This window comes from Scardinius erythrophthalmus (assembly GCF_964197995.2).
Source record: "Scardinius erythrophthalmus genome assembly, chromosome: 20".
Lineage (NCBI taxonomy): Eukaryota > Metazoa > Chordata > Actinopteri > Cypriniformes > Leuciscidae > Scardinius > Scardinius erythrophthalmus.
The window spans coordinates 26,500,643-26,523,497 of NC_138240.1; the positions used below are offsets into that span (position 1 = coordinate 26,500,643).

Sequence of the window (22,855 nt, forward strand, 5' to 3'; positions counted from 1 at the left end):
GATAGTTCATTTTACTAACTTTGCAAATACATGTCAACTTTTTCTACTATTCCAAACCCTAAAACCTAACAGTATACTAACAGTCTAGTTAGTTGACATGTTGCAAAGTCACTTATAGTTAATAGAAAGTCAGTATATTGTTTTTCTTTTTTTTTAAACCGTACTTGCAGACAATAAAACAGGCCATTTAAGTGTATTTAAATAGAGTACACTTTCATGACAGTTTTTTATTTTAAAGTGCACTTTGTAATAATAATATTCTTTTAATAATCTTTTGTCATGCTTTAGAGAAGTAATTTTAACAGTGTGTTATTTGCTATTACATTTAAAGTTATTATACTTTAAATGTACTAGATTGCAGTTTCATCCATACAAATGTGTAATAATATTTAAGTACATGACATACAAGATTAAATAGAAATGGCATTAAAGTATATTTTAGTTTACCATAAACGCCTATCAGTACATTCAGCAGTACACTTTAACCACATTTCGAAGACAATAGAGGTAATTATGGAATTACATACAAAGATGTACTTAAGTCCTACTTAAAGTATCCCCCAAAAATGAAAATGATCCGATAATTGACTCCCCTCAAGCCATCCTAGCTGTATATGACTTTCTTCTTTCAGCCAAACACAATCTGAGTTATATTAAAAAAAAATATCCTGTCTCATCCAAGCTTTATAATGGGAGTGAATAGTAACTGAGATTTGGAAGTTACAAAAAGCGCTTTCTTCTATCATTAAAGTAATCCATACGGTTCCAGTGGGTTAATAAAGGCCTTCTGAAGTGAAGCGAAGCATTTTTGTAACTTGCATAACTTTATAAACTAGAATCACTGACTTCCGTACGCGAGTTGAGTTCTGGCTGAAGAGTGAACTCTGACTCGACGCATGATGTTGTGACAAACTCGGAAGCGCAGAGGAAAGAACAAAACAAAACACCAGTCACAAAATAAGTCGTTTTGTTTGAACACCTATTCAACTATTTGTTTGAACCGCGAGAGGTGTTGACTCTCACCTAAGCTTACGCTACTACTACTTCCTACTTCCTACGTCACACACCGGAACTCGACTCTCTCGTGAACATGCGGACGGACGTTACCAGAAGCAAGGGATTACAGTTTATAAAGTTATAATGGATATTTTTCTTACAAAAACACATCACTTTGCTTCAGAAGGCCTTTACTCTGGAGTCGAATGGGTTAATTTTATCATGGATGGATGTGCTTTTTTTGGGGCTTCAAAATCTATCAATCTAAGTCCTATTCACTCCCATTATAAAGCTTTGAAGAGCCAGGATATTGTTTAATATAACTCTATATGGCTATATGGCTTTTTTTTTTTTTTTTTTACAAAGGTATCAGTATAGCCAAATAACAAGATTATGTGACCAGCAAAATACTTAATTTTGTTCATTCCCTCTGACTGCAAATAGTGCTTTATTAAAATTGCATCAATAAGTTAAAACACTTGGTGTTGCAGTATAATGCAATGCATCCAAACCACTGGACTGTTGCGATGCTCGTCTGGCTGGATATGCAATCAAACATCTACAAATGGTCCACATTGCAACAACATTACTAGTCTTCAACGAGCCCACGAAAGCACCCGTGTATCGCTCTGCACTGCTTATTGGTTGTGGCTTGCATCAAGTTTGGCGCTTGCCTACAGAACGGCAACTGATCCGGACCCTCCCACCTCCACTCTGGTCGGTAAGTGAACTGCACCTCGTGATATCATCACAGAGTGGCTCAAAATCACTTTCCAGAAGGTTTTTGTTCACTGTTGCTTACTTACCCAACCCTATCCAAACAGCTGAATCCATGAAAATATTCAACAAACAGCTGAAAACTCATCTCATCCATGAGCACTAAACTGCACCCTGCTGGAAAAACAAACAATAATCTTCTTCAATGCTTATCCCTTTATTCCTGTTCTAGCTTGTAATGTTCTGAACGAGGTCTGAAACTTCTCACTTTTCGTGTTTATTGTCTTAAGTTGATCTGCCTGTTTGTATTCCTCATTTGTAAAAGCATATGCTAAATGAATTAATGTAAATGTAGGTGTCATAAGTCCACATGACTCAGCGAAACATAAACAAAAAATGACTGAGTTGCGCACCATAAATAAAGTTCTACACAGCTCACCAGATAGATAGAGCATGCATGCGTGAGTATTTGTGTTTAACAGTTCATGTGGTGAATATGGCATTGGACCAACCCAGGATGTAACAACACCCATATCACTCCAGCTCAACTGGATGGAAACAATTAAAGGAGAACCTCCATTCACAGTACAAGATGAGCTGACAACAAAAAACATGTGGATACAGTGCAAGGCAAAACAATATCCTTAGGAAAAACGTCAGAACTGGCATTTAGACTAGCACCGGGTATTTGACGATACTTCAATGTCGCCACTGCACCTACTCTCGGTCAATGACCTCCACTAAGTACTTAAAAAAAAAAAAAATCATCTTAGGAGATACTGATCTTCAAACCTCCCATGCAGCTCAAAGCCATAATAAACAGCATCATGTCAGGAGGGAAGATGAATTTTCCTAAAGAGGTATATCAGATCATGGCTGAAGACGGACGGAGCTGCTCAGAATCTCTAAAACAAATAAATGTTGGAATGTAGGGGATTTAAGATTCAATAAGGGAATCAATGGCAACAATCAAACTGTAACAGATGTGCTTTGACTAAATCAGAATTATAATGAACTTCTAAAAGTAGCGTTCAAAATTGAGTTTTATGACTAGTATGAAGAAGAAATAAAACCTTAGTAGTAGTAGTAGCATAGTACGCCTTGTATTAAAATAAATTATTTGGGGACCAATTCTCACTTGTACTTTATTGGCAGTTTATTTGTACTTACTTATAAACCACATATTGATGCCATATTCAGCATGACCATACATCCTACTCTCACCCACTACAACAACTACCTCACTAACTTTTAATAGGTCATAAATTACAAGTTTGAGGCAAAAGTAATTAAAAGTGAATATGTAACTAAAGTGTGACCAATTATTTATTCAATAAATGATTATTAATGGTTAAATATTATATTTTTAGATGGTGAAAGGGAATTACTGTAAATGTGATCATTTTGATCTGCCACGTTTAAAAAGAAAAAGATCACTTCATTGACTTAAAATAGTATCAACCCAAACAACTGCATTTCGCAAGAGCGTATCTGTTTAACATAATTACTATTTGCTTCATAATTCTAAGTAATACTGTGCTTGTTTATGAGTTTCTGTGTTCCTCAAATAAACCGCAGGTCTGGGCAAGGTGCCGATGCCAAGATAACAGGGACATCAGAGATAACATGGATGAGTGTGTAGTGAGTGGGTACACTATTGAGACTTACTAAAAACAAGAGAATGTGAAGAATTCCTCGGAAAAGACGAGGTAAAAATGTCATAGAGCAGGATAGATTGGTTAGCCATCTGATAAGCAGCACCGCCAACAGTCGAACTCGCCCGCAAAAAAAAACAACGTGTACAAGAATTTCACCCTGCAACATCAGCGAGGCATATGTGAAAATCATAAGACAATAAAAATCCTAAGAGGTTAACTGCAGGTCAGAATTCTTTCTTCTTCTTCAACGATAAACAAGTACTCACACAGATCGGATGAAAAGAAATGTAAAAACCTGATGATGAAAGCTCAGTCCATCCACACATTTTAAAGAGATAAAATGCTGCTCAATAGTTTGGGGTCAGTAAGATCTTTTAAAAGAAATTAATCATTTTATTCAGCAAGGATGCACTAAATTGATCAAAAGTCACAGTAAAAACATTTTTCCGTAACACTTTACATTGAGGAAACATTAGTTAACTAGTTAACATGAATTAAGAATTAACGATACTTCTGCATTTATTAATCTAAATTAATGTTAATTTCAACATGTACTAATTCATTATTAAAATCGAATGGTATAATTGTTAACATTAATGAACTGTGAATTAACATGAACAAACAATAGCCTAAATGAACGAGTATATTTTTATTAAATAACATTAACAAAGATTAATACTGTAATAAATGTTTTGTTCATTGTTACTTATTAACTAACGTTAACTAATGAAACCTTATTGTAAACTTGTTTAAAAATGTTTAACAAAAAAAAAATTCTATTTCAAATAAATGCTGTTCTTTTGAACTTTATTTATAAAGGAATCCTGAAAAAAAAAAAAATGGATCACGGTTTCCACAATAATTTTAAGCAGCTCAGCTGTTTTCAAAATTGATAATAATAATAAATGTTTCTTGAGCATAGAATGAGTATATTAGAATGATTTCTGAAGGATCATGTGAAGACTGAACTGCAAAAAAATTATTTAAATAAATTTCAACATTAGAATAAGAAATAATGTGTTGTTTCGACTTAAAAAGGTATGTATTCGTGCTTGACTTAAAATATTAAGTTAAGTTAACTTTAGTTTAGTTTTCAGTTGTTACAACTAACTGCAGCAACATTTTTAAAACTGGAGTAATGATGCTGAAAATTCTGCTTTGATAAATTAAATTTTTAAATATATTACAAAAGAAAACAGTTATTTTAAATTGTAACAATATTTCACATTATTATGTTTTTAGTGTTTTTTTTTGTTTGTTTGTTTGTTTGTTTGTTTGTTTGTTTGTTTTTTATCAAATAAATGCAGCCTTGGTGAGCAGCATAAGAGACTTCTTTCAAAAAAACAAAAAAACTACTGTAAATCTGATTATGGTTAAACAATGTGCAACAAATTAAATTGGTAAATAAAATCAAGTTTATGAAGCAAAGTGAATTTAAAACATTTTTAACCAGAAAACCATAACAGGGTTCAGATATGAATCACAGGGAACTTGCATGTTTGAGCAAAAGGTAGATACTCAAGAATATGACACGGGATCTTAATGACTCATATGTGACATTTCAGACTACAACAATAAAATATTGAAAAGTTCCTATTTCTGTTCACAGACAGGGGGAAAAAAATGTGGTTACTTCCACATGTGATAAATATCAGCACTCTTGGAAGGACATTAAGCCAATCAAATTCAAGGACCAAATAATATAATATAATATAATTCACAAAAAGTGGAAGAAAAAACTGTTGCTTGGTCAGAGCATAAGATGTTGACATGTGAAACAGAAATGTAGTAATCATCAAACAGAAATGTAGATTATTATCATAGCATGATAATCTCTCTGCGGGAAGTGCACCCTCTGACCCCTGGACTTAAACATGTTTCTAAATTACCAAGTATGGCTGTGATCTGAAATATTATGATTTTCCCCTGTGGCTAAATGTATAAAGACAGTGAAAACATACATACAGAAAGAAGAGAGAGATATTAATGTGGGTTAAGTAAAAATGTGATTAGCAGTTTTACAGTCATAATTTGGTTTATAAAAATAAAAATACATGTTAAACAGCCATTTAGCTTTTTTATATGCATGTGCTTGTTGGTTAAACTTTGTTGACACAGGTCATGACTGCCAGCATGCGTAAGGCAACAAAAAAATGTTTTAATTAATATAATAATAAATAAATAAAAATAATAAAATGTATAAAGGAATAAACTGCAGCTCCATTAATTTCCTTAATTCTCAGACATCTTCAAAAGAATAACGCATACCACAAAACAAAACAGTTGTTTCAGCAAACTTTAAGTTAAAAAAAGTTGTATTTAAGAAATAACTAATAACTACTGTAGGACAAACTTTCCACAGCAACATCCTCAGGCAACACGCTTGATGAGAAGGCATGGAGCGCCCTCTGGTGTCTGATGAAGGCTCAGGCAAAAACACCTGAAGTTCATCACTAACAGATCCAATTGATGATCAGTGATCTGCGTGCTGTGTTTTTGTCGACGTGCATAGCACTGTTCATATTAAAACATCATTGTTGTTCAATCATTGTGCCAGATATTACTGGATATATTGATCTTGATTGTATATTATTTTCTCATGAAAAGAATCAGGCTCCTAAAACGCCTCTTTGTAAACAAACATTAGGGGCCGTGTTGAATCGTTTACTTTAGGGGAAGAAAGGGTGCAGACAAACTCTCTTCTCACGATATTTCACCTGAACAGCGTTTGTGCTGGCTGAAATGACAAGCTGCTATGTCGAAAATGACTCTGTAGCTTCAATCAGTCTGTCTGAATTATCCAGCTCATCGTCTGTGTCTGACAGAGCCTGTGTTCACTGGGGTAAGATCAATTTCCTCCTGTTCAACGAGCCATTTCGATTGCCTACAGTGTTTTACCTTTACTTGCTGTTTTGGGTTTGTTTTTTTGTTTTTTGTTTTGTTTTGTTTTTTTCTGAAAGGATGTGTACTCAGTGGCTCCGAGAACACAGCTGTCTTTCAAGCAGAAAATGATCTTCTGGAGAATCAGTTTTTCATCAAAACGGTATCAGTTCTTACCACAAACCCAGTTTTGGGCCTCATAGTCCACCTAAACATGAAACCTGTCATTATTTACTCACCCTCATGTCTTTTCAAACTCGAATGTCTTTCTTTTTCCGTGGCGTGTGTTAATTCAGAAATGAGCTGTTAATCGTCGTGACTGAATCATTAAGCAAATACGAATCATTAAAGGTATAGCGGAGGATGTTTTACTTCCTGGTGGGTAGTGTAAACTATTGGTCCTCCTAATTGTCAATCATTCTGGTGAATCAATCAAACTTTTCAAAAAGTGGAGAGGGCGGGTCTTATCTAAAATTTGGAAAGATCCTCCGCTATACCTTTAAGCAAATCCGATTCATTTGAATCATTCTTCAAGTCAAATCTTTTCAACAATGCTCATGAACACAAACACAAAGGGAGCCGTGTTGTTTTTCTTTTTATTTATTTATTATTAATAATTATTTGTTTACATTAATTTTTCTATAATGCGGTGGTGGGCTAAAAGCTTAAAATAATTTGCAGAAGTGCTAAGAAACTGTAATGTGTCAGGGCCTGGAACTACTTTATAGACGTTTATAAAACTTGTTGATGCTTTTGTCGTTTTGTGGTTTGACTCTTCCAGTCCATATTCCCTTTCATTATAAAAGACTTAAAATTTACCTTTTGTGTTTATGGGTCATTTGCATTTTGTTACATGAGGGCGAGTAAATAATGATTTACATTTTTGGATGAAATATTAAAAAGGCATTGATAAAGTGTATGAGTGGGCCTGATAACCTACACACAAATCCACAAGTCATTTTATTACTCTGAAATGGCCTGATTTCTGTTTTCACAGATATGTCTTAGTGAGGAGGCTGGAGATGAGATGCATATTGTGTCAGTCTGTGACGGTGTCGGAGCTTCCAAACCATTGCCTATTGCCACTCTCCGCCACTGCATGCCAATGGTGAATTTATTATTGTCGCTGATTGATTGACAACTTAATTCTAATGATACATTTATGTAGAGAATCATGAGTAAATTTGTTGTCATACCGTATGTTGCAGATCAGTTTTCCTGGTCTGGAGCTCATCCCACCTGTCACCTTTAGACTATGCTCTGGTAAAGGACCTGTGTTCATCTCTGCTCAGCATATCACATGTAAGAATTTGCATTAGAATATTTGTATTCTTTTTTCTGTATTTTCCAGGGTTGGGCAAAACTCACTGTTTTGCTCACTGACAAAAAATGCAGGCTGTTGAATAGAAATTTGAATTGGAATGACAAAGATTGCACTGAACTACAATTCATAAATTGATCATGGTTACACAACAGAGGAGTTTCCTTAGGCCAACACAATTTTTGCCACAAAAATTAAATAATACAAGTTGAATTCAAAACGGTTTGGATTTTTCTAAAGTGTAGTTGATTACATAACTTTCAAACTATGAAAATAAATAATTTTAATTTAAAACAATACAAATTTAAATTTTGCCTTACAGCACTAAAAAAATATTTCTCAATTCATTCAGATAACTGTATAAAAATAAATATTGACCTTCAAATTAGTGGTGAAATGGATGATATTGTAATTTTCCACAATGCTCCACATGTATGAAAATGTTTATTTAAAAATAAGAAAATTCTAAATAATAGTAATGATGATAATAATTCTTAAATTCAAATTTGAATTACAAATTTTAATTATCTGCATGCTCTTTATATCAATTTAACATTAAATTATTTAAATTTAACATTTAAATTAAACAACTCAAACAGACCTATATAAATGTAGAATGCTGCATTAAACAATTTCGTAAGAAAAAAATTAAATAAAATTGTATATATATGTATATATATATATATATATATATATATTAACCCCATAGTGGATTCTAAGTGATCAAGGGCTTAGCACGTTCCAATTCAGCTTATTGCAAAGGTTCCGCCAGTAGTGGGCACTCATGCAACGTAAGCAATGACGTACATCCGAGTGAACGAGATGGAGGGAAGTTACCGAGTGAAGGGCATGACAATTTTGACAATATTGGACTGGAACGCAGCCTAGATCTCCCTACGCTCCAAATACTTAAATGTCTGCATATAATATAGGCATATTCTGCAATAAACTTAAAATATATTATTTTTACATTTAGTCAACATTTGTAAATGAGTAGTGTTATAAATCCCTATGATAAATGAATGGAGAAAAAAAATACTTCTGGAACCAGCAATGTTGCATTTTGAGTGGTGCTCAACCATGGTAAATATTAATTTCTACCTTTTTGCAGTGAATCCTATTGAAATGACTGAAGGAGAAGAGGAGGAGGAGGATGAAGATGGTTGAATGCCAGTGATGAGAGCTTATTTTGACAGTTTGAACCATGGATCCTGTGTGAAGACTGTATGCCCCCTATCAATGTTTGTTTCTAAAGCATCATAGTGGTGCTCAATGTTGAAAAACTGTATTAACTTTAAGTGTTTTAATGCTAATGAAAAACATTAAGTCTTAAAATAATAAAATATGAGTGTAAATAATACCACAATTTTATATGATGTATTTTTCCTCATCTGTTGACTGAGAAATGCATACCAACAAAATGTCAAATAAAAAAGACACAACTGACTCAAGAAATAAAGTATATACTGTGCAGTAGGAACAGTTTATGTGACCTGATTAATCTGTCCTTTGACAGAATGTTGTTAATTATAAAATTATTATTTTTTTGTTTACTTAGCAGTGACCACCATAGATGAACTAGCTTGGTGGGGGTATGACATCATGCCTTATGGCAGAGTTTACAGCATTAATGAGCCGTTGCTAGGAAACAGTTACACACCTAAGCAACAGACAGTAAACAAACCATTTCAGGTTGTCATTGACAGATCTGGAGTATGACTTGTGTTTACAGTGGGAAAACAACGCAATGCACCAGCACGAGATGTCTACTTGTTCTGTGTTTGATGGTGCAGTCTTTATATCATCCGAGATGAAGCTTACAGAGGATTTCAAGCGAGACACGCACCCCAATAAAGTGAATCTAGCTGGGAGGGGTGAGTGTTTTTATTAGATCTGCCTCAAACTGGACACGGACTACTACCTATAATGATGATGGTTAAATTAAAGACCCTATAAAATCATAATGTAATTTTAGCTCTTTTGCTCTTAAAGGGATAACATTAGTTCACCCAAAAATGAAAATTCTGCCATCAATTACTCACCGTCAACTTGTTCTAAACCTAGGAATTTCTTCTGTTGAACATAAAAGAAGATATTTTGAGGAATATGAGTAACCAAACAGTTGCTGGTCCCCACTGAATCAAAATGAGAATGTGCTTTATATTGCCAAGCTTGTTTACACACACAAGGAATTTGTCTTGGTGACAGGAGCTTCAGAAAGTAACTTAGAGACATAGTGCAGACAGTGGAAATGAAATATTACAATAATATAAGAAACAAAAATGTAAGTAATGCAATATATTGCATATAATGTATGTGTGGGGTCCAAAGAGATTTTCTTAGCCGTATTCTCACTTTGGAGGTGTAAAGATCGCGGGCAGGGGGATCTAATAATCTTCTCAGCCGTCCTGACTGTCCCGTTGTAGTCTCCTGATGTCTGATTTGGTAGCTGAACCAAACCAGATAGTTATAGATGAACACAGGACAGACTCGATGATGGCAGAGTTTCAGCAGCTCCTGTGGCAGGTTGAACTTCCTCAGCTGGTGAAGGGAGTACAACCGTTTTGGATGAGGCCGATGACTGTCATCTGCCAACTTCAGGAGCTTGACAGAGAGGTCTTTTACAGTGCATTCATTGGTACTCAGGGAGAAGAGCAGTGGAGAGAGCACACAACCCTCGGGGGCGCCATTGTAAAGCCGGTCGCACACCGGACGCGCAGCTCAGCGCCGCGCAGCGCAGCGCCACGTCTTTTAAATTCGAACACATTATTCTCTATGAGAGTACACACACCGGCGGCGTCTGTCCGCGGCGCCCAGCAACGGCTCAGGACCGTGTTCAAAACCCTGCCGCGCCACACAGCGCCATTTACATAGTTTTATATTAAATTTACATTTATGTGTCTCAAATCGTAGTTAATGTATATACGGACTTAACCCCGTGCTGCAATATACATTTAGTTTTATATTTATTTACAGAAATCAGAAAATTGCTGATGCTAACAGATTTTCAGGTGACAGTTGTCCTAGACGTGGCGCGGCGCGGCGCTGAGCTGCGCGTCCGGTGTGCGACCGGCTTAAAGCCTCTGTTATACTTTCCGCGACCGCGATGGCGCGAGGGTCCGCAAGGGTCCGCGTGACGTAAAAATCGTCATCGGGGGTGCGCGCGGAGGCTCGTTGCGGACTGGCGCGTGCCTCCCATTTTTTGTGACCGCGCGGACCAAGGGCGCGCGTTCATTAGGTTAAAACCGCGAAAGAGATGGAAATAACATGGACGCCGAATTTAAAAAAACGGAAAACGCGTGCATTCTAGAAATAGAACCAATGCCTATTTTTAAGCCTGTTGGAAGCGTTTCCAGGCAAAATAAAATAGGAAAAGATGTTTATATGTCATTTTGACAAGAATACATATTAATAAATGTCATTTTGATGTTTGAAAGTGTCTATGTTTTGACATAAATGCAAATATAAACTATAAATATTTAATATATTATCGATTATACTGGCCAGACCGATCTACTGCGCATGCGTTTAACGCGTTTACCGAGCGGACCTCAGCAGAAAGTATAAATACAAGTAGTCCGCGTCCGAGCTGTGCGCAGCTGTCGTGTACGCGCAGGGTTGCCAACTCTCACGCATCTGGCGTGACAGTCACGCATTCAGCCTCAATCTCACGCTCTCACGCTTAACAAAGAAATCTCACGCTAAATTAGACATTCTTCTGTGCTGTATTTTTTTTCACTCGTGTGCACTAAATTTCAGAATTACTATAAACAATTCAGGCTCTTAACTACTGGATGGACCACTATTTATGGCGCAAATTAGTTAAAATCTCCCGGAATCTAGAGCGAGCACGCATGCGAGACAGAAACTGAAGCGCACGCACGGCGTACGGCAGCGTTGAGCATTGTAGCCAATCACTGACATGTCTGTTGAACGCATTGGCCAATCAGAGGCGTTTAAATGAGTCGCTGTCCTGAAGATGTGTTTTGCGCGAGCTCACCGAGTTCTACACTTTCGCAAACCAGTCATTATTATTGCCTATAAACTTAAGATGCAAATAAAAGATTCACTGCAATGTATTTGATATTCTTGATGCTGTTCTGATGCGCTCCATTACGCACCGCTCTGTTTGGTGTTAGGATGACTAAAAGTTCAGCGGTCTAGCTCTTCAATGTCAGAATGATTAAAGAAGTGAACGAATGCCTGGCAAAATGTAAGTGGAAAACATTTAATATTTGACTGTTTTACAATAGAAATGTTCAACTACCGACAGTATCCGGTGACGCGAATTACTCAAATTTTTATTTATTTACGTTACTAAATTTAGCCTTTTTGAATTGAAAATATGCTATAATTTCTTTGATGTTATTTGCAAATAGTTACAATTATTTCACTAATACAATAAGCTTTTTTTTCTTTATTCCCTTAAATCGCTTTTATAATTAATTCCTTTAAATAAAAATACCCCAAAAAAATTGGGTTGGAATACCCCCCCCCCCCATTGAAATATATCCCCCCCCCCCCCGTTGGAGAAGTGTCACTCCGAGCTAAACTCAAAAGTTGGCAACCCTGTACGCGTCCAAACTGGAGTATAACAGAGGCTTAAGAGTCCTGAATGTGAGTTTTCCCAGTCTCACTAGCTGTTGCCTGTCTGTCAGAAAGCTGGGGATCCAATGGCAGATTGGGGTTGGCACAGGGTGCTAGGTCAGTTTAGCTGTGAGAAGATCAGGCAGGCAACTGAAGTCCACAAATAAGATTCTTGCGTAAGTCCCAGGTCTATCGAGATGTTGTAGGATATAATGCAGTCCCATGTTTACTCTGTAGGCAAACTGAAGAGGATCCAGCAAGGGTCATGTGATGTCCTTCATGTAGGCCAACACCAGTCTTTCAAATGACTTCATGACCTTCATTGACTTCTGTAGTATATGAAAAAAAAAATACTATGGAAGTCAATTGTGACCAGAAACTATGGTTACCCACATTCTTCAAAATATATTATTTGGTGTTTAAGACAAGGAAGAAATTCATACAGGTTTAGAACAACTTGAGGATGAGTAAATTATGACAGAATTTTCATTTTTGAGTAAACTATCCCTTTAAGATCATTGTACACCTGAAATATCAGATATGCAGGACAATGCACCAAACATATTTATGATGCATCTTACACTAGTAATACCATTTACTTTGCAATAGCAATAGCATTTTGTTTTATTGTAAAAACCATTCCATTCCCAAATGATTTCATAGGTCATTTAAAGGAATACAAAAAATGACAACTCTTACATATTTCTTACTTCACAACATTGCCTGTTTATAATCAAATGCACATTTCTCTCAATGACCAGAGTATGTTGGAGAACATGGACACACCACATGGCTTCCTCTTGTACGAAAAATTAAGCAGCAAATTGCCACAGACCCGACTCTAACCCCAGAGTACCCACCCATCCTTGGGATCCCAGAATTCACCCAGAGAGCAACCGAACTAGCATTGGGCAAAGATAGCCCCGCCATTGTTGAAAGCAGGGTAATGTCCTTTAATTATTTTCAGTAACCGACGTCAGACTGTGTAGACCAACGTGATCAACAACGACTCGCAAGCTGAATACACTGATAGCACTGTAGAGGCTTGGTACATATCCAATGTGTAGTTTGTTTGTAGATAGTGTAAATCCGGTCGTCTTCAACACTATCGTGAAATGTCAGTACAAGCTGTAAACTGCACATAGATTTTTATTATTGAACTACGGAGAAGATGTGACGCAAATGGATTAGTCACCCACGTCAAACATTAGAGATATTGGTGCAGAATAGAAACTAACCTCCACTGATCACTTTACTATTTTTGAACTGATTAACATGATACTTGTGTACATATTCAGGCCTGACAAAAACCCAGTTTTCACATTTCTGTCAACCTTAAGCATTTCAACCAGATGAAACAAGCAAATCCACACGATTTAAAAGAGGAATATAATGCCATGTGTAGGGACTTAAAGTTGTTGAACAGAAATTCTCATAAAAAAAGGTTTCTCCATGATTGTCCCCCAGAACTGTCAAAACTTGTGACAGACAAACAAGCTCAGGTGTCTTATTATGGTGAGTCTGTTTTTCACACAGTCAGGCAAGTTCAAAGGAGACAACATGTGCCCACAAGCTCAGTTGTTTGAGTCGAGTTGATTTTGAAAGCAACTTCCAAAAAAATCATATCTTTGATAATTAAAATGCATGACTATTATGGATAATGAAGTGTTTGTCTAAAATTGACAAAAATCACCATCAAAATGAAAATGCAGAAGCTGTTATTTTCCATATGCTGAAAACAAATGTTGATCAGTGACCGAAACAATCAATTGCAACTTGCATGGGTTCAGCAAGTAAAAAACGAGGTTACGCTACAGATTAAATTATACAGTAGATGTGCTGGTACCAGTGCGTATCGGCCCACTTCAAGCACTGTGCATAGTCTGTTCGTTTAAAAGTCCCATAGCAGATCACAGCGAATACTGAATCAGACTATTTAAATGTTGAGCAAGCAAGTCAATCAGTGCTATGTAGTAAAACAGTCTTTCCCACCCCTGTTCCTACACCAACAGTGCACGTATTGGATGTCTCCCTTATCTGACCCATCTATTTCTGGTCTAAATCGTCCCTTATACCCTTAAAATTGTATTATTTGAGGGGACAGCCATGTGTAGTGGTGTCCGAAACTATTGAGGATGTTAACGAGTGCACTTCAATCCCACAATGCACCGCAATAATGAGTTCAAGCTCAACGGCTAGAGTATACCCATAATACACTTAGTGTCTGAATTCACTCGCTCGTTTTCATTCACTCCTTCGTGGAACATATTAGTGGAGTATATAGGGAACAGTGAATGAGGGTATAGGGGGCTATTTCGAACACAACATTGGAGTCTCTACTAATGAGCTGATGAGTTGAATTAGGTGTGTTTGATTAGCAAAGTTCAAAACTGTTTAGTGTTCCTGTTCCTGGAGGCACACCATTTTTTCATTTCACTGTTGCGTTTTTAAAGCATATTAACACTGCATTGATAGACCAATGGGGACAATCACCAGATTATAGTACGTTACTTCTCAGACATTCCACAAAGGTGTCCAATTGGCAAAAACAAACGAGGATTAACACCAAATTGTCTGTTGACGTCTTTCAGTGCAGTGTGAATTGACCTTTAAACACAAAAACACATTCTGTGTGAATGGTTCCTTGAAGTATCTTGCACCAAGGGACCCAAGACTTCGACTAGTGCCCCTCCAAAACATTTTTTAAATGACATCCCTGACTGTACCCATTATTAAATGTTTTTGTTGTTGTTTTTAAAAATAAATCAGGATTATTAATAATAATAATTGCCACTTTTGCCAAATAAATGATAATCTTCACATTCTGGTTTGGCAAAAGGGCATTGAGCCCCATTGAGGGGATTGAGGGGGTACACACTAAGACAAAAAAAAAGTTGGGAAATACTTTTGTTGTGAAATACATTAAGCCTACTTTCCAAATCACCAACTCAATTTGACATGTGTTTGGAAATGCGGTAGGTGTTTGGCGTCCAAACAGTTGGAAGTACCGGAGCAGTGCGCCTGGGCGCTGAGTTACTGAGATCCTGGTACTGTTCAAGTTCTTCCTGGAGTGGACCAGTCTTGCTCTCCTCTCCCTGTGATGGTGGGTACAAAATGTGCACATGCCATAATGTGGAATTGTTTTCTTTTATCTAGAAATTAAATTCTAATGTCCAGTAATTTCGGACCAAAAACTGAAGATGAACCTTACAAGTATCTGAGCTTAGCCTTTGAATATGCAGTCGTAGCACATGTGGTAATCTCTTTGTCGTTTCTTGAAGACTCACTGACAGGCACCTTTAAGGCAGCAGGGATTGAGGATGTGCAACATTATCGGTACTGGGATGCAGAATCCAATGATGTGTGTGTGGAAAACATGGTGCATGACCTGGAGAACGCTCCGGAACGGTGTGTGGTGGTCCTGTTTGCTTCAGGCCACCATCCCACTGGTGCAGAACTCTCTCAAGAGGACTGGAAACGTGTAGCTGAGGTCATGATGGTATGGTCTCAGAATGAAACACGAAATTGAGCTTAAAAACGGACATCTTTCTCTTGAATTATTTAGAAAGTTCATTATCAGGTTTGTAAGCCCAGTTAGACCCTCAGGGTAAGATCAAATATACTTAAGCCTCACTGAACCTCTCACCATGAGAATGAGAGAATTTTTAAACACTCTTTCATGTTTTCTGATCCATAATTCAAGTCTCTATTCACTTGTGTTAAAACAAGTAAACAAATATCTGGTTAAAGGCCCCAATATACGTCAAGCGAAATAGAAGAATGAACTGATGTGGCGTCATCTCAAACAAAATCAGTCCAAAACAAAGTTGTTGTTTTTTTTGGGAGTTCGAAACAGCTTGCCAAAGCAAACTTTCTGGAAAAGTTCATTCCGGCTGCTAAACATCTTCATACTACCAATTGTCCATGGCGATTATGTAATAGGTAGGTGTGCAATGAGGCTCCGCCTTCTTTAACATGGAAATCTCCTCTGCTCTGGTTCATTTCTTCTGTTTAATCCATTGAGGTCAGACGTTCGCGAGAAAAAACATGTGCATACTGGATAGCCGCTTTATGATAAAAAATGAAGTTGTACTTCTGATGACTGACACTATTTTTCATGTTTAATACTGCAACATTGCTTGATTATAAGCAATCTATTGTATAAAGTTCTATATATAAATAAACGTGATGTGACTTTACTGGAGTGCCGAATTGCAGAGCTCGTGCAAACATATCCACGTTGCAATGATCTGTTATTTTACTTATGCTTTCTTTAAAAAATGCTTGCTGTTTTCTCATTATTGTTGTGTGCTCAATCTGTTATTGAGAGGAAAGCGCACAACACATATTTACATATTCATCTAAATATCTCAGCAGTCGTGTGGGTGGTGTCAGGATGTTCGCTAACATTTTATTGCTGCTCAAGTATTTTGAATTTCGTTTTGCCCCAAAGCGAAGAACGAAAAAGAACTTCGCCGTGAGTATATCGGGGCCTTAATAAATGCTATCAGATGTATACTGACCATTGATGGATGGTGTATTGCTTTGATCTCATGATTAGTGTATATATAGCATAGTTCAAGCTTTTATCACTTATAGCCACAGTGTGGGTCAGTACGTAGCATCTGATATATAAGGATTCCTTGAATGAAATTCCTGTTATCTGGAAGTCTTTCAACCCCATTTTTTATCTTTCTCTTGATTAGAAGCGGCAGTTGTTTCCCTTCTTCTTGATGTCTGCCCAAGGCTTGTGCAGTGGTTCACTTGAGCAAGACGCCTGGGCTGTTCGTCATTGTGTGTCTTTGGGGCTTGAACTACTCTGCGCTCAATCTTTTTCTTACAGCTTTGGCCTCTATGGTGTGTTTACTGTTCCATTTGAAATTGTGTTACAGTTTAAATGACAAAAAAACATGTCTCAATGTTAAGCTATAGATTACTAGAAGCTAATAGACTATTATTTTGGCTAATGGCTAATGGCAGGTGAGAGAGTGGGGCATCTTCTCTGCGTGTTAAAGCAGAACATGCTGGCCGTGCAATCTCAAGCTGAGAAACTCGTTCAGACTCTTTGGTCCTGCCCACCGATGGAAGGGGCCAGGGTGGTTGCCACTATATTAAGTAATCCTGCCCATTTAGTTGAGTGGTAAGACTTATTCAATTCATTGATGCATTTTAACATGATTAAAATGTTTATTTAAAGGGGTCATAACATGGATTTATATTATTTTGATATGTTACGATGTACATACTATGGTACAATGATGTGTAACTATTCTTTGATGACTTGCTCTGGAGGAAGTCATATGTAAATGCATTTGCCGGTGTGATGTCACAAATCCCACAATATGCAAATGAGCCATTTTTGAAGCTTAGTAAATAAATGCTTTGTTTATAATGAGAACGACATTTTACACTATGAAATTTGCAGGATGTTTTTATTGGTACAAAGCCTTCATATATGTCAAACGGTCAAGGCAAATTAGATTTTCCATGTCATGACCCCTTTGATGTTCGTACATTCTTTGGATTTCAATTCTGTTCTAGCTTGTTTCCTAGTCTTGCTTTCTAATAAACCTGTGGCCGGTTGCATAAACTGCTTAGACTAGTCTCAAAAGTTATTCATCTAATTATTTTTTTCTTTATGGCTGGTTCTTACATTTTAAAGTCAGTTACATAAAAAGGTAGATCGGTCTAATTTTAATCAGAAAATTATTATTTATTAAGACTACCTCATCTTGCTGCTACCTGTAGTTCTTAAGACACAGTCTTAACATAGTGGCAAAGTTTATGCAACTGACCCCTGGCATTTTTGAATGCTGAATATTGTTAATTCTGCGATGAATTGCTTATGTTCCTCTATTGCAAGTTGCTTTGGATAAAAGCATATGCTAAATGCTTGAATGAAAATATTTTTATGTTATATGTTATAATGTCCTCACAAAGTATTTGGATGCATAAGTCACACTTTAAATGCATGAATGCCACTGAATTACAGAACTTACATGTCAAACCAAGAGGCATGTGCAAACAAATACTGCAAGATGCTTTCTCTCAGAATTTTTTTTATCAAGATGCTTTCAATGTGATTTTTAGTGGATAAATGAAGTCAGTTCTCCTCAAGTTCACACAGGTTTCCTATAATCAGGTAGTTCATCACATTACACTTATGATCATTATTAATACTTTGTGTTAGTTTTGAACAGTACATCTATTGTTTTATAATTTAAAACATGTCTTTTTGTGGAATGATTTACTTAAAAAAATATTTGTAATGCCATTTACTTTGACATGTTACCATACAGTAATGCAAAAACATTCATACATTTTAAGTGTGGCTAAGGGTATCTAAACACGTTTTATGTGCATGTGGTCCTTGGCACTTTTGTATTAGAGCATCTGATTGTCAGTCTCTTTATATACCTGCCTGAATAGGTTAGTTTGTTATTGACCATAGCCATTTAATTTAAAGGGTTAGTTCACCCAAAAATGAAAATTCTGTCAGTAATTACTCACCCTCATGTTGTTCCAACCCCATAAGACTTTCGTTCATCTTCAGAACACAAATTAAGATATTTTTGATGAAATCTGAGAGCTGGCGCACTCCTTCATAGGCTGCAAGGTAATTGATATCTGCCAGCCCAGAAAAGTTATAAAGACATCGTTAAGGAGTGAGCCAGCTTTCAGATTTCATCAAAAATATCTTAATTGTGCACCGAAGGTGAACGAAAGTCTTACGGGGTTGGAACAACATGAGGGTGAGTAATTACTGACAGAACTAACCCTTTAAGCTTAATGTTCAAAAGCAATGTGAAATCATTCGCTACTGAAATTGCCATTTAAAATTAAGAACATCTCAATCTGAACTCGATCACATTACACTTGTGAACAGGCATAAATGCTGTAATGATTTTGAGAAAAACAAATGCCCAAGGCTTTCTATTATTTATGCAAACATTCAGCTGAAATTAAAAACTGCTCTTTTTATTATTCAGTAAATGACTGAGTCTGAAGTATTTTCTCAGGCAGGAGGGTGTGAAGGGCATTGCTGAACACTGCATGCTAATCCGAGAACGTCTGCGTGAGAGACTGAGGCTTTTGGGTGGTCCGGGGCGTTGGGATCACATAACAAAACCTGGAGGGCTTTATTGCTGCTTTGGACTGAATGGTGAGTGGTATACATAATACATGCGCAGGGTATTTTATTTCCACTTTCTTCATATTTATTTTAGCTAGCAGTCCAGCATAACTAATGCTAATATTCAAGGGCAGGACTTAGGGGGCTGGGGGCCCCTGGGCTTGAGTTTAAGTTTGGGCCCTACTTACATTACAAACATCATTATGGAGTGGCACAAATTACACAAAAATTTAAATATGCTTTGAGGTTTCTAAAACAATTAATATGCAACATGTGTATAGTCAAAGTTTAGTGGCAGGTTAATATTTAGTCATTATAATACAATACAATGCAGGATGTGCTCTCTCGGTTAAGAGAAGATCAAAACTCTAAACTCTAATAATAAAGATAAGTATTTTTAAATTCGTTGTCATAGCTATCTGTCCTCTTATGTCAGATCCTTAAATTTAGTCAACAAATTCAATCAGAATGCAAAGACACTGTGTATGGCTATTATGACCAAATAAAAGTCGGTATCAATAAAATCCATTTTTGGATTGACACAGGCTGTTTAGACATGGCATATGGATTTACACAGCAAATTATAATTGCATAAATTATGTTAAGAGATTCATGTTTTAAATGTAAAAATTTTAATGTAGAAATATGAAAGAAGAATGAAATAAGTCTACTTTTTAACTATATGAAACCAACACCGCCAGTAGGTGGCGGCAAGTCTCCATCTTAATAAGGGAGTTGAATCCTTTATTCAACCGATTCGTTAAAAAATCCTAATTGGTTTAACCTAGTAAACGACCGTATTTATGAATGGGTAGCCTAATTGAATCATTTACTCGTCTGATTCTGTCAAAAATGCAGATATTTTGAGGAACAAAACACGTGTTGTTCAGAGGCGCAGCGGTTCTGCTGTTTGTTCTGTTTTCTTTGACGGAGCAAAAACAGAATTTATCTATTAAAAACCTGGTTCACACCGGACGCCGAAGCGATGCGTAAGCGGCGCGGAACGGAGGCCGCTTCCTTTCGGCGCCCATGTTAACCTATGGTGTCGTTCACACCAGACGCGGAGCGCCGCTGCCGGCCCACGCCGTGAAGCGCCAGTTTCGGCGTCTGGTCTATTTTTTGCGAGAGCCGCGAGTGATCCACGTCAATTCCAGCAGGAAGTCACACCAAGAAACACAAGACAATCCGGTAAATTGTCAAAATATAAGCAATTTTCAAAAATTAAAATACCGCGAGTGACAAATGCGATCATATTTGTGTATCTAAACAGACTAGAAAGATGAAAACAAACAAAGAAAAAACACAACAAAATAGATTTAATAAATTTAAAGAGAGGATGTATATTTCAACAGTATATCTACACTACTACTGTCTACCATATTCTCTCTCTGGCTGCGTGTGTGTCTCGACAACGGATTAATAAAAGAAGTGTGCAAACGTCTTGGTTACAGAAACATGGTGTATTCATTTTATTAGGTTATTTACTTACCCATGATGTAAAAAATAGCTCTGAATAAACAACAACTGAGCAGAAGCGCTTGTCGACCACCGCGGCAGGCGCCGGACCGCGCGTGATTTTACGTTCCGCACCGCTTCCGCGTCGCTTCCGCGTCCGGTGTGAACCAGGCGTAAAAGTTACTCAGTAACTTTATTGAACTGTTGTATAAATGTTACATTTGCGATTGTGCAGATAATCGGAAAAACAGCACTCTTGCTGGTGTGATAACTCACAGATCACATCAAACGGGAACTCGTTAGGCCTAAATGTTTTTTGGGTTTGTTTTTTTTATCATTTTGATGACATGTATGCCTATTCCTATATTGTGATGGCAGTGGAGAGAGTGCTCAAAACTCTCCAGAGCACATAATTGAGTGAAAAAATTAATAGAAATGATCATTCTCTGTAAAGCAATGAGACGTGAACATGAGAATTTATCAAGATTTTTCTTAATGTGTGCTCTTTTGGATTAAAGGCTAATTGAAGCTTTTTAAAGTAGCTGTTCGTAATGGAGCAGATGCGGATCAACACGCGTGCTATTCTTTGTGAAATAAAGATAAATATCAGGTTGCGCCGTTTGATTATGGCCTAGAAGCTCTTAGTGGGAGGATATTAATTGTATTCCATGCTCCCCTCCTTCTTTCAAACTATATCCTTTCAAACTACTCTGTGAGCGTGGAAAGACGCGTTCGGCGAATGCGCGCACTACAGTGTATTGGATTTATTTTCAAGTGCTTAAGTCACTACTTTGGGCTGATTATAGCCCAAGCTCGCACATGGCCAGACAGTGGAAATACCGTACGGCTAATAATTTTTTGGATATCTGGCATACAAGTTAACCGAACAAAACAAACGAATGAAAACGGGTAAGGGAGGGGGCCCCCTACTGGGCGGGGTCCATGGGCTGCTGCCCAGTCAAGCCCAATGGTAAGTCCGGCCATGCTAATATTACAAGGGGAGCTCAATTCTACAGTATGCATTTAACACTGTAAAGCAGTAATGAATTTCATGCTCTCCCTCAGCTCAGCAGGTGGAGTTTCTGATTAAGAGGAAACACATCTACTTGTTACCCAACGGGTGTCTAAACGTTAGTGCCATTAACAGCCGTAACCTGGACTACGTTGCTGAATCCATCCATCAAGCCATGCACTCTCAACTCTGATCTCACATCATACTCAAGCTGACTGAAACCCTTCATCTGTGATATGCTTTTCATCAGTTATGCAATGTGAATTTTTGTCTGAATCTTAAGTAGGCATATTTCAAATATATTCATACCGTGTACTGAAAACAGTAAAACTTTTGAAACTTAGGCTTAACTTTTATTGAAGGCTGTAATGCAGGCAGTGCTGCAATTTACTTTGTTGGTTCCCTGCGCTTGAATACTGAAGCCAGAATAGTGTGTGTGTGTGCGTGTGTGCATGTGTGTGTCTGTTAGGACATACTGTTTTTTTTTTTTTATAGGGCTGAAAGAAGTAAGAAATAAAAGAACATCTGTACCACCCGCAGCCTTGTTTGATGCCACTTATCAAGCAACATTCTCACATTCCCCTCCCATACAACACTCAGAAGTGTGTTAATTAGCAATTTCTCACATCAGTATTCTAAACATTTAAGTTATTTAACATCTAAAATAAACTGTATTAAGCATATATTTGCCTCAGTTGTTGATATCTGTAGCATGCTCGTGATATGGCATGTTTCATTACATTATGGACATTAGCCTATGCTGTTGAATTCATGCTAAAGGATACAGGTCAGCCAAAAATGTAAATTTGTCATTTATCAATTATTCTTTTTTTTATTCTGTGGAACTATTTTTTTTTTTTTTTTTTTTTTTAGATCTATTGGTCACCAACATTCTTTTGTCACACAGGTTTGAAGTGACATAAGAGTGAGTAAATGATGATGGAATTGTCATTATTGGGTGAACTAACCGTTTAACTGAGCTCATACTGTTCTGATGTTAACACCCATAGTTCCGAGATGCTGGACATCATGGCAGTCATCATATTTGGTTCCTCCCTGTCGGCAGGAATGTAAAGGGTTAACAGACCTTACATTAC

The 22,855-nt window shown here is 37.0% G+C and overlaps 2 protein-coding genes across 2 annotated transcripts; both read left to right on the top strand.

Annotated features, from left to right (window-relative positions):
• Positions 1 to 5,734: 5,734 nt before the first annotated feature.
• Positions 5,735 to 9,371, top strand: npm2a (nucleophosmin/nucleoplasmin, 2a). Its single transcript, XM_081349836.1, has 5 exons — positions 5,735 to 6,213; positions 6,332 to 6,414; positions 7,249 to 7,359; positions 7,460 to 7,553; positions 8,684 to 9,371. The coding sequence occupies exons 1-5, from the start codon at positions 6,114 to 6,116 to the stop codon at positions 8,737 to 8,739; spliced, it is 444 nt and encodes a 147-aa protein (XP_081205962.1). The 5' UTR covers positions 5,735 to 6,113; the 3' UTR covers positions 8,740 to 9,371.
• Positions 9,320 to 21,951, top strand: got1l1 (glutamic-oxaloacetic transaminase 1 like 1; the record flags this gene model as incomplete). Its single annotated transcript, XM_081349835.1, has 8 exons — positions 9,320 to 9,446; positions 12,921 to 13,102; positions 15,139 to 15,262; positions 15,441 to 15,658; positions 16,866 to 17,016; positions 17,140 to 17,299; positions 19,179 to 19,321; positions 21,812 to 21,951. 8 exons carry the CDS (start codon positions 9,320 to 9,322, stop codon positions 21,949 to 21,951), a joined length of 1,245 nt encoding a protein of 414 aa, XP_081205961.1.
• Between the last annotated feature and the right edge of the window lie 904 nt (positions 21,952 to 22,855).